General features: G+C 34.6%; 1 protein-coding gene across 2 annotated transcripts in view; it reads left to right on the top strand.

The window, feature by feature from the left end:
• CWC22 (CWC22 spliceosome associated protein homolog) overlaps positions 1–13,136 on the top strand; it is a 69,004-nt gene that overhangs the window by 52,594 nt on the left and 3,274 nt on the right. For both annotated transcript variants that reach the window (XM_055289900.2, XM_055289901.2), the window contains exons 15-19: positions 6,225–6,302; positions 6,902–7,054; positions 8,665–8,792; positions 10,359–10,460; positions 10,553–10,773. In XM_055289900.2, coding sequence (XP_055145875.1) covers positions 6,225–6,302; positions 6,902–7,054; positions 8,665–8,792; positions 10,359–10,460; positions 10,553–10,773 — 682 coding nt within the window. The remainder of the gene's footprint in view (positions 1–6,224; positions 6,303–6,901; positions 7,055–8,664; positions 8,793–10,358; positions 10,461–10,552; positions 10,774–13,136) is intronic.

Genomic DNA, 13,136 nt, shown 5'->3' with positions numbered 1-13,136 from the left:
GTCCTGATACCAAAACCTGGCAGAGACATAACCAAAAAAGAGAATTTCAGACCAATATCCCTGATGAACATTGATGCAAAAATCCTCAATAAAATACTGGCAAACCGAATCCAGCAGCACATCAAAAAGCTTATCCACCATGATCAAGTGGGCTTCATCCCTGGGATGCAAGGCTGGTTCAACATACACAAATCAATAAATGTAATCCAGCATATAAACAGAACCAAAGACAAAAACCACATGATTATCTCAATAGATGCAGAAAAGGCCTTTGACAAAATTCAACAACCCTTCATGCTAAAAACTCTCAATAAATTAGGTATTGATGGGATGTATCTCAAAATAATAAGAGCTATCTACAACAAACCCACAGCCAATATCATACTAAATGGGCAAAAACTGGAAGCATTCCCTCTGAAAACTGGCACAAGACAGGGATGCCCTCTCTCACCGCTCCTATTCAACATAGTGCTGGAAGTTCTGGCCAGAGCAATCAGGCAGGAGAAGGAAATAAAGGGTATTCAATTAGGAAAAGAGGAAGTCAAATTGTCCCTGTTTGCAGATGACATGATTGTATATCTAGAAAACCCCATTGTCTCAGCCCAAAATCTCCTTAAGCTGATTAGCAACTTCAGCAAAGTCTCAGGATACAAAATCAATGTACAAAAATCACAAGCATTCTTGTACACCAATAACAGACAAACAGAGAGCCAAATCATGAGTGAACTCCCATTCACAATTGCTTCAAAGAGAATCAAATACCTAGGAATCCAACTTACAAGGGATGTGAAGGACCTCTTCAAGGAGAACTACAAACCACTACTCAATGAAATAAAAGAGGATACAAACAAATGGAAGAACATTCCATGCTCATGGGTTGGAAGAATCAATATCGTGAAAATGGCCATACTGCCCAAGGTAATTTATAGATTCAATGCCATCCCCATCAAGCTACCAATGACTTTCTTCACAGAATTGGAAAAAACTACTTTAAAGTTCATATGGAACCAAAAAAGAGCCCGCATTGCCAAGTCAATCCTAAGCCAAAAGAACAAAGCTGGAGGCATCACACTACCTGACTTTAAACTATACTACAAGGCTACAGTAACCAAGACAGCATGGTACTGGTACCACAACAGAGACATAGATCAATGGAACAGAACAGAGCCCTCAGAAATGATGCCACATAGCTACAACTCTCTGATCTTTGACAAACCTGACAAAAACAAGAAATGGGGAAAGGATTCCCTATTTAATAAATGGTGCTGGGAAAACTGGCTAGCCATATGTAGAAAGCTGCAACTGGATCCCTTCCTTACACCTTATACAAAAATTAATTCAAGATGGATTAAAGACTTGTATGTTAGACCTAAAACCATTAAAATCCTACAAGAAAACCTAGGCAATACCATTCAGGACATAGGCGTGGGCAAGGACTTCATGTCTAAAACACCAAAAGCAATGGCAACAAAAGCCAAAATCGACAAATGGGATCTCATTAAACTAAAGAGCTTCTGCACAGCAAAAGAAACTATCATCAGAGTGAACAGGCAACCTACACAATGGGAGAAAATTTTTGCAACCTACTCATCTGACAAAGGGCTAATATCCAGAATCTACAACGAACTCAAACAAATTTACAAGAAAAAAACAAACAACCCCATCAAAAAGTGGGCAGAGGACATGAACAGACACTTCTCAAAAGAAGACATTTATGCAGCCAAAAAACACATGAAGAAATGCTCCTCATCACTGGCCATCAGAGAAATGCAAATCAAAACCACAGTGAGATACCATCTCACACCAGTTAGAATGGCCATCATTAAAAAATCAGGAAACAACAGGTGCTGGAGATGATGTGGAGAAATAGGAACACTTTTACACTGTTGGTGGGACTGTAAACTAGTTCAACCATTGTGGAAGTCAGTGTGGCGATTCCTCAGGGATCTAGAACTAGAAATACCATTTGACCCAGCCATCCCATTACTGGGTATATACCCAAAGGACTATAAATCATGCTGCTATAAAGACACATGCACACGTATGTTTATTGCGGCACTATTCACAATAGCAAAGAGTTGGAACCAACCCAAATGTCCAACAACGATAGACTGGATTAAGAAAATGTGGCACATATACACCATGGAATACTATGCAGCCATAAAAAATGATGAGTTCGTGTCCTTTGTAGGGACATGGATGAAACTGGAAACCATCATTCTCAGTAAACTATCGCAAGGACAAAAAACCAAACACCGCATGTTCTCACTCATAGGTGGGAATTGAACAATGAGAACTCATGGACACAGGAAGGGGAACATCACGCTCCGGGGACTGTTGTGGGGTGGGGGGAGGGGGGAGGGACAGCATTAGGAGATACACCTAATGCTAAATGACGAGTTAATGGGTGCAGGAAATCAACATGGCACATGGATACATATGTAACAAACCTGCACATTGTGCACATGTACCCTAAAACCCTAAAGTATAATAAAATAAAAAATAAAAAAATAAATAAATAAATCAAATTTTGACTTAAATATAATAGGAAATTTATTCTTTAATGGATTATGTGGTCCATCTTCTGGATACACTGCAGGGGTATCCAATCTTTTGGTTTCTCTGGGCTACATTGGAAGAAAAATTGTCTTGGGCCACACATAAAATACATTAACACTAAAAATAGCTGATGAGCTAAAAAAAAATTTTTTTTTGCAAAAAAATAACATAATGTTTTAAGAAAGTTTATGAATTTGTGTTGGGCCTCATTCAAAGCTGTCCTGGACTGCATGCAGCCTGTTGTCCACAGGTTGGACAAGCTTGCAACTAATGCATTCTTTGCAGTAGAAATGATAAAGATCACAGCACATATTACATTGCTCTAGTTGGATATAGAAGAATTTATATAATTTTTTCATTCTTTTTTTTTTTTTTTTTTTTAGCCAGAGTCTCACTCTGTCGCCCAGTCTAGAGTGCAGTGGCATGATCCCGGCTCACTGCAACCTCTGCCTCCCAGGTTCAAGCAATTCTCCTGCCTCAACCTCCCTAGTAGCTGAGATTACAGGCACTCTCTACCACACCCAGCTAGTTTTTGTATTTTTAATAGAGATGGTGTTTCACCATGTTGGCCAGGCTGGTCTCAAACTCCTGACCTCAGGTGATCCACCTGCCTCGGCCTCCCAAAGCAGTGGGATTACAGGTGTGAGCCACCACTCCCAGCCTTCATTCATTCATTCCTTTAATGAAAATGTATTCAGCAGATACTATATGTCAGGCACACCACAAGATAGCTCCACCTGGGCTCCATGGGACTCACTGTCTTACAGCTTGGTATACTTCACTTTTCAAAGTATCAGGACCCTAATGTCAAGGATAATGAAAATCAGATTAAGTAGATAAAGTTGCTCTTCTTTTTTTTTTTCTAATGTATGTTATATATATTGCTTCCTTCCCATCTAGATATTACATCCTTAGAAACTGAGCCAAAGCTTTGGTGATTGTATTTTTCTCACTTTGCTTTACATGTGGTAAACCAGGCGCAGATGCCAGAGTGAATGTATCAGCTCTGATGGGCTGTTCAGTTTCTAGTTCTTCTAGGTCTTCTTGATTATCGGAGCTAAGTTACTGTTAGATATAAATTCTTTGTCCTAAGCCTTTAAAAATGTTTATGTGTTACAGAGTTTGGCAGCCTGCAGCGGAGGCCTGCTGTGGAGGCCTGCTGCCTGTTTTTATGAATAAAGTATTATTGGAATATAGCAAGACTCATTCATTGATATATTGTCAATGGCTGTTTTCACACCACAGCCGCAGAATAAGTAGTTTTGACAGAGACCATATGGACTCTAAAGCCTAAAATATTTATTATCTGGCCCTTTACAGAAAACGTTTGCCAGTCTTTGTTCTAGAATATAGATTAATTCTTGAAATATAATGATATGGAATTTTGACAAAAAATTATCTTTTTAAATGTAAAAGATTCCTTTTTTTCCCTTTCAAAGTTTTGTTATTGGTATATTAGTAATAGTGTGCTTGTTTGTACACTGGCCACGCTTGATACGCCATCATTGGAAGGAAATAAATTAATACATTAAAACCTTTAAAATTATAATTGTCACTGAAATTACTGTATGATCTTGTCATGTTATTTGAGGAAGATAATTAAGCCATTATAAATTATATTAATATTCATTGAGAAGATAGTTATTCCAGAAATAACCTCAGTATATTTTGATAATATTTGGAAACGTATCTTAGTGCGTTTATTTTCATGTACTCAAAAGACTCCTAAAATTGCTGTAATACTTAATCAAAATGTTAAAATATTTAATTATTATAAGCTAGAGGGAATAACTCTTATAATTGCGTTTAGTCTAGGGAAGAAGGTAATTTGTTTTGCAAGTAGTGCATAGCAGTGCTATCAGCATATTACCATGTTTTATGGTAACTGTTATATTATAAAATGTAATGTTGGTAAAAAAAAGTTGAAAGTGAATTTTCATATATGAAGTTAACATAATTTGGTAGAATTTAGAAAAGCCTTTTTTTTAGTTTTTAGTACTTCATGAAATTTTGATACAGTACCCCTTTTCAGAACTTACACATTTATAAACATTTAGTTGAGATAACTTGAGAAAACTTGAGACTTATCTTTATTTTTATATATATTTATATATATATAGCACAATATAATGGCATCTGAAAGTAGCCAGCCCTATGTTGTAAAGTGAGGCCTTTGAGCTTTGAGTAGATTGTTCCTTGAGTATCAGTATCTAAAGCAGTGCTGTCCAGTACAACTTCCTGTACTGATGGAAGTATTTATATTCTGTACTTTCTAGTACAGTAGTCACTAGTCACATGTGGCTTTTGAGTACTTGAAATATGACTAGTAATGTGGCTGAAGAACTAAAATTTTAATTTTATGTATAATTTAACATAATTTAAATTTAAATAGCCACTAGTCATAATGGCTAGCGGCTACCATGTTGAACAGCATAATTCTGGAGTATCTGTTCTGTGCTTCTCCAAGGTTCCCTTCCTACCTCTTGCTCTAAGTCCTCCTCTGGAGTCTCTGACAATACTGTTAACATATGCAGTAAATAATTATATAATTTTTTAAAATATTTACTATTTTTAGTTAGGTTGTATCCTGTGTTAGTAAATATGACAAAATGTCAAAATTGTTCATTGAAAATATAAAGGTAAAAATTAAAAAGCAACACGTTTTTATATGCTTGCTTTCTGTTTGCACAAAGCAAGTATATTACAGTTACTCTATTTGGAAAATTATTTTAAGTTTCTGGTAAATCTTTATAGAAAAGATTACACTGATCGTAGATGAATTAACACCTTTTTTCATTTTGTCTCTATTCGCCTTATGTTGCTTGAGTTTTTTCATCTATGACATTGCTATAATCAATACATATTTCATTTGAATTATTTCAGGAATTAATATATTAATTAAAAAACTAATTTGTTAAGTAGAAATCATCTGTAATGATAGTATTTCTTGACTGGGCATTTATTCATTAGCTTAACAGAATTTTCAGAGAGGTTTACATGGCACTTGAATAGCGAATTGGAACAATATACTAGCAGTTATGGAATGATTCCATTTATTTTTATAGATCCATATAGATAGGTCTATATGAATAACATTTATTTTGAGGTGAGAAAATTCATCCACAGAGGTGTTCTTTGATGTTTCTTTATCAACGTTAACTTTATGTTAACGTTGAAGTTGTACCCACTTATGCCTCTGTAAAGACTAATAATGATCTGCCTTTTCCATACTAAATATATTCCTTAGCAATTGAGTTCGTATCCTTGGGACATATGTAACTGAATTGTTAGATGTTGTGTTGGTGAGTCTATATTTAAAAGAAGTCTGCATAGAATCCTTTAAGAATGCAGTGTATTAAATCTCTCCCTCATATGTCTGTTTCCTATACTAGGTTTTCTTGATGTGGTTCATACTTATCATGAATTTAGAATTTTATAATTAATGTAATTAGCATAAGTGACTGTGGAAGCTGTCAGGCAGACCCAAGCCTTTAAAAAATTATGAGTTTAACATAGATTGAGGTTTTTATTTTATTTATAAAATTTTTAAACTGTTTTAAACCCTTATTTAAAAATGCAGGCAGTCACTATCATACTGGTAAATTATACAATATTTAGTCGCTTTGTGTTTTGAATCATTAATGTATTTTTTTTTTCCCAAATAGAAAGAACTCTGCAACATGATACTTGATTGCTGTGCCCAACAGAGGACATATGAAAAATTTTTTGGCTTATTAGCTGGGGTGAGTTCCAGCCTCTACTGAGGGAATTCTTAAAACGAATATTGTAAATTAATGATTTCTGCTTTATGGTCTGGTCTCATATAACAACATATTACCATTTTTGCTAAAAGCATATTATTCTCTCCTTCCTCAGGTTTCCCACTCTCTTCACCTTCCTCTTTTTCTACTTCATTTTTGCAGTGCTTTAACTTTGTATATCACTTTTCCAGAGCTTTTTGGAATTTTCCATGATTTGTAATAATTTTCCAATAGACGACAAGTAAATGCTGCCTTTTCAAAATCTCAAAGCCATGTCTAAAGTCAAGTACATGTTCAGGCAGCACAATTAAAGCATGATCTAAAATATTTCTTTAAGCTCTACCCACATGTGGTCAGCTACGTGTATGATTTTGTTTTAACACGTAAATCTCAGGTAATTAGAAACCATATATATTAACTTCTTTTTTGAGCATCATATGGCACAGAAGGATTTAGTGATATATGCTCTTTGAAAATATAAAACATATTTATTAAGTTTTGATTCAGTAAATTTAGGATTTAATATGCTCATAATTGTATTAACATTCAATTTTTAATGGTACTGATTTTTTATTTATTAGCGATTTTGCATGCTAAAGAAAGAGTACATGGAATCCTTTGAAAGTATATTCAAAGAACAGTATGATACCATCCATCGCTTGGAAACAAACAAATTGAGAAATGTTGCTAAGATGTTTGCTCACCTTTTATACACTGATTCACTTCCATGGAGTGTAAGTACATGGGTCAATATTTATACTTCCTTCCTAATTCCCTGTTCTCAAATAGATTTTGGTATAAGCTAGCCATATTTATCCTATTATGAAATGTGCTTTAAAATGAAATGTGTAGAACTGCTGTCTTTGAGATTATCATCAGGTAATAAGGAATCAGAAAGCTAGGTAAATAATATACAAGAAATAACTATCTTTGTATTAACAGTCCAAACATGCCAGTGTTTCAATAGTGATGGCTAAGAGTGTCTTCAGGAAAAATACTGCAGCTTTTCGTCTTCTCTGTGTACACAGACATGCATGCACACTCACATCCACATATGCCACTATTTTGGTGGTAAATGTGTCTCTGAATTACTCTCCCTTGATTCCTGAGGAAATAACTCTCCATGGGTCCTCTTGTTGGGTTTAAGAAAAATGACTGTTCTAGAAGGATGTGTTCTTTTTAGCAGACACTGAAGTTGGGTAAGCTATAGAGAGGATATCCTATAGTCGTAGAACAAAGAAAGATATATTCTTGATGGGGAAATGTGCACTGGATTGAAATTTGAAAGGCGTTCATTAAGCTGGCATTTATTTTACAGCTGTTAGTCAACCAGTGTTAGTTAGCCACCACTTATATACTGAGTCATTGAGAGAGGTGCTGGGTATTCAAAGTGAATTATTCATGGCCCCTCCTTTCAAGAGGCTTACAGTATAAGACCAGAGGTAAGATATGCCCATAGCAATGATACAAAATAAAAAGTCTTAGATTCTAAGAAAAGCAAAATTGCTAAAGGAATTGAAAGAAAGAAAGAGAGAAGAGAAAGAGAAGAAAAGAGAAGAGAAATTACATCCAGGAGGAAAGAACAGGATTATCTTGTAGAATGCCATCCTGCTAATGGTAGAATGAGGCAATATCTCAAACTTACAAACATTGGTTAGATTTTTATAGTACTTTAAGTACCAAGTATGTCCAGCTACATTAATAGGCATTTGTAATCTAACCTAGGAGACTAATTGTAATAATTTTTGACTTCGTTTTTTCCCCTCTTTGAGAAAATGAAGAATTTTAAACAATTAACTAATGGGTCCCCCAAACACATAACCCATAAAAACTAGAGGTTACTTTTATTTTTATTTGCCCTAAAAATATTTCTTTAGGCATTTCAATTTTTAAGCCACAGTCTTAATATTCAGAATAAACCATTATACTTTCTTTTTTTTTTTTATCATATATTATATATGCTAAACAAAATTGTAGCCTAATGTGCTAAGTGGCATTTTGCCCCAAACCCTCATATACACAACATTTTGATGAATAAGATTTAGGAGCTAGTAATCTTTACCATTATATGCTCAAGAGAGGATATCTTCCCTGCTATAAAAAGCACATTACTCAAAACAGAGAATGAAATCTATTTCTGTAGTATCTTAACAGTTTGAAAGTTAGTATAGAGAAGTAGTTTTAAACTTTATGTCAGCATAAGGGGAGATATTCAGAGATAACTCTGGTTGAAGATGAGAATAAATAGTAATTTTGAGAAACACTTAAACCTACAAATATTGGTCACTCTGTCCTGTCTTTTATAAATTAAAATATACTTGTCTTTTTTGATTTTAATTTTCAGGTTCTTGAATGTATAAAACTGAGTGAAGAAACCACCACATCATCCAGTAGAATTTTTGTCAAAATATTTTTCCAGGAACTGTGTGAATACATGGGTCTTCCTAAACTTAATGCAAGATTAAAGGATGAGTAAGTTTGCCATTAAGAACTTTTTATTCTTATTGACCTCTGGTTTTCTCCCATTGTAGCAGACATAAGCCCATCCGAGATTGAAAAACGAGCTAAGCAGCCTGAGACAATCTTCATCCATTAATCACTATGAATCTCATGTTATGTCACACAGGACAACATGCAACTTTTAGTGGTGGTTTTTAGTTTAAGTGCAGTTCAAATTAGTGCCTTTTTAAATTTTCTTAGAAAATACAGAATGATTTTTGTATGCTCACTTGAATTCTCCAGTGATATTTATAATTTTATTTTCTTTTTACCCTAATTTTAAGCCTTAGAATGATAACTAATATTATCAGTGGACAGTTTTGAGTATATATTTCATCTATTAATAATTGTTCAAATTATTACATGGAACTAGAGCCTTATTTCAGGACTATTATGTAATCCTCTCTCACCTTTCTTATTTCCTATTTATTCAGATTGCCACTTAGATTGACTTCTACTCCATTGACACTACTGAAATCATCCTTTCAGATTTCTCAGTGACCACCTGCCATATTCGGTTGTCTTTCTCAGGCTGCGTGCCTCTTCACTTCTCTGCCTTACTTATGCAGTTGACCACCTACTCACTGTGGCTCCACGCTTTCTTCTCACTCCCTCTCTCAGTCTCCTCCTCGGCCTGCCCCTTCAGTGTTCCTCGGTTCCACACACTATCTCTGGACTATTCCATCCACTTCTGTTGGCTTCACATACTTACTTATTTGGTCCCTGTCTGCTTGACCAGGCTCATCTTCTCTTTCTTCAGCAAGCTGCACTCCAGCCATACCAACACTGCCAAGCTTGTTAAACACACCTGGCTCTTTCATGCTTCCTTACCTCAGTTTCCACTGCTGGCATTTTCCTGTCTTCTTGATCTATCTGGCAAACTCTTAATCATTCTTCTTATATTTTACCTTTTTCTGTGAGAAAGTTTTTTCTGACTCCACTGAGTAGTCACTAAGTGTGGTGCTGAAAACCAAATGTCCAAAACCACCTTGTATTGTTAGTGTCTTTCTGGTTGTCTCACTCCATATATATTATAATTATATGGTCTTCATCCTTGATTTCTCCCTTTTGTTGACGACTTCCACCTCTCCCCCAGTACTTGGCACAGTTATATGTATGTGTGTGTACGTGTACATACGACAGAGGTTTTTAAAATTTTTTGTACATATACTCACTATATATACATATGTGTGTATATATATACACACTATATATATTCACACGTGTATATATATACACACTATATATATTCACACGTGTATATATGTGTATATATTTATCTTTATGTGTGTGTGTGTGTAAAAAAAGTTTTTTAAAAACCTCCTACATTGTATAATGATAGAAATTGAATTTGGTACATATTGCTTGACCCTACTCATTTCATTTGGATAGCACGTAGCCTAACCTAATAAATGACATCAACTAGTTAGTTACTTGGTTGTATTTCATTTAGTAATTTAATATATGAAAAATCTGAAAAATGACTAAGGATTTTACCTTTTTAAGCAATGTGTTCTCTTTTATTTTTTTCCTTTTTAGAACTCTACAGCCATTCTTTGAAGGATTATTACCCCGAGATAATCCAAGAAACACTCGGTTTGCCATCAACTTCTTTACCTCTATAGGTCTTGGAGGTTTAACGTAAGGATTATTCTCAGAATTTATGTTCAGATTATAAAATTATCTCATAATTGTCTTTGAAATAAAATCTAACAGATTATATTTTAAATTAGGGATGAACTGCGTGAGCATCTCAAAAATACACCAAAGGTCATCGTGGCACAGAAACCAGATGTTGAGCAAAATAAATCCTCCCCATCCTCTTCCTCTTCAGCATCCTCCTCTTCAGAGTCTGACTCATCCGACTCTGATTCTGACAGCAGTGATAGCAGTTCAGAGTCTTCCAGTGAAGAGAGCGACTCTTCATCCATCAGTAGTCATAGCTCTGCCTCAGGTATTGAAGCTCATTTGTAATTTGGCTTGCTCTTTTCTAATAAATATATTGCTGATCTATATGAAGGAAGAAAATAATTTGATTGCTTATTTGTTTTAGAGATGAGTTGTTTAAAAGCCACAATTAATACAAATGGTCCCATCTATCATTCTTGCAGTCTGTAGTACAACATTTATAATGCTGGGATTACCTTTTGACATCCTTATCATAGAAATGAAAATATTTCATTCTCAAATACTTATTTGAGTGATGACTGATATGAACCATCCATTCATAATGTTTGTAATCTAGTTTATAGGAGCTATCCTGATGTTTTTATTTTAAATAAATTTTAGTTTTTTACTTTTAATATTAAAGCTGTTTGTAATTGACATATACATTCAATCTGGATCTCAGATGCTATATGAATTTTTATAAAGGGAACACATCCTCATAGCTAGTACACAGATCAAGATATACTGGTACCCCAGAAGTTCTGTGTGTTTCCTCTCCCAGTTACTACTCCTTCCATCCTCACGGCAGCTACTATTCTGATTTGTAATTTCATAAATTAATTTTGCCTGTTTTTACTTTTAGCATTATGTATTATGGACTCCTTTTTATGTCTGGCTTATTTTTTTACCATTATGTTTGTGAGATTTAGGTGCATTACTGCATTTAGTTATAGTTAATTCAGTAATACTGCTGTGTAGTTTCCTACTATATGAATATACTACAATATATATTTATCATTTTTGCTCAACAGACTTTAGATTTACAAGTGTTATTTCCATGTATATTCTTGTACATTATCTTTTGATGACCTTATTTATTTATTCACATTTCTACTGGATATGTACCTATAGGTGGAGTCACTGTGTCATAAGATGTGCATATATTTAGCTTTAGTGAATACTGTCAGTTTTTCAAGTGGTTATTCCAATTTGCACACCCACCGGCCATGTATGAGAATTTCAGTAGCTCCCATTCTCATTAATACTTCAAATTGACCGTCTTTTTCATTTCAGCCATTCTGGTGGATGTGTAATGGTACTGCCTTGTGGTTTTAGTTTTGATTTGCATTTCAACTAAAGAAGTTAAATGCCATTTTATACATTATTGGCCATTTGGATTTTTGTTGTCAAGTGGCTGTTCAAGTATTTTACCAATTTTTTTTAATTAAGTTGTTTTCTCTGTTGATTTGTAGGTTTTCTTTACATATTCCAGATATGATATCTTTTGTACATATATGTATTGCAAATAACCAGTCCCATTCTTGTCTCTCTAGCCCTGCAAGGCTACCAGACCTCTGGTGTCTTCTGCCCCTCAGTAGCATCACTGAATCAGCAGATGCTCCCAGGGAGAAAGTGGCTGTAGAACATCGCTTACTTCTCAGTGTTTCTGCTTTCTCCTGCATCTTGGCCCCTGTGGTCCTTGTTTTTCCACTAGCTCTCTGATGCCTTTATATTTTTTACTTTGTAACTGTAACCTTTTATTTTGAGCTAATTTTAGACTTAGGAAATTGCAAAAACGGTACAGAGAATTTCCATATACTCTTCATCCAACTTCCCCTAATGGTAGCATCTTACATAACCCTGGTTCATTTATCAAACTAGGAAATTAGCATTGGAACAGCATTATTGACTAGACTACAGATGTGATTTGAAAACCAGTTTTACCACTAATGTCGTTTTTCTTATTTCAGGATTCTGCTAGCATTTAATTGTATTCTCAGTTTCCTGCATTCTATGATAGTTCCTCTCGGGCTTTCCGTGTTCTTAACAGCCTTAACACTTTTGAAGTCCTCTGGTCACTTATTTTGTAAACTGTCCCTCAGTATGGAGTTTCGTCTGATGTTTTCTCATTATTAGAATGAGATTAGACATTTTTGGCAAGAGTACATTAGAAACAATGTGTTGTTCTTAGTGCATCTTACCAAGAGGTTCATAATTTTATTTTAGGTGACAACCTTGATCACTTGAGTAAGGTGGTGTCCACTGGATGTCTTCAGGGAAACTATTTTTCTCTGTGAAAATATCTTGTAGGGAGATAACTTGATACTATGCAAATCTCTTTTTCCTCCAGCTTTTACTCACTAATTTTAACATCCATCTTTGGATCTTGTCTGCAACGCTTATTTTTACTATGGTGTTTTCCTAATGGTGATTTTTTATTTGTTTGTTTTCTTCTACATCTAGTAATTGAATTTCTTCTATAAGAAAGTGTTGTCCCTCTTCCCTCATTTATTTATTTAGTCAACTGTATATATCAATATAGACTCATAGTTATTTATCTTATCCTGTGGGTTAAAGTCCAATACTGTCATTTATTTTCTTCAAATCATCTTAGCTTTGGCAATTAGGAGTTCCTTCAACTTGATTTCT

The sequence above is a fragment of the Symphalangus syndactylus genome, chromosome 8 (genome assembly GCF_028878055.3).
Source record: "Symphalangus syndactylus isolate Jambi chromosome 8, NHGRI_mSymSyn1-v2.1_pri, whole genome shotgun sequence".
Classification (NCBI taxonomy): domain Eukaryota; kingdom Metazoa; phylum Chordata; class Mammalia; order Primates; family Hylobatidae; genus Symphalangus; species Symphalangus syndactylus.
This window is presented reverse-complemented; position numbering and strand designations above follow the sequence as displayed.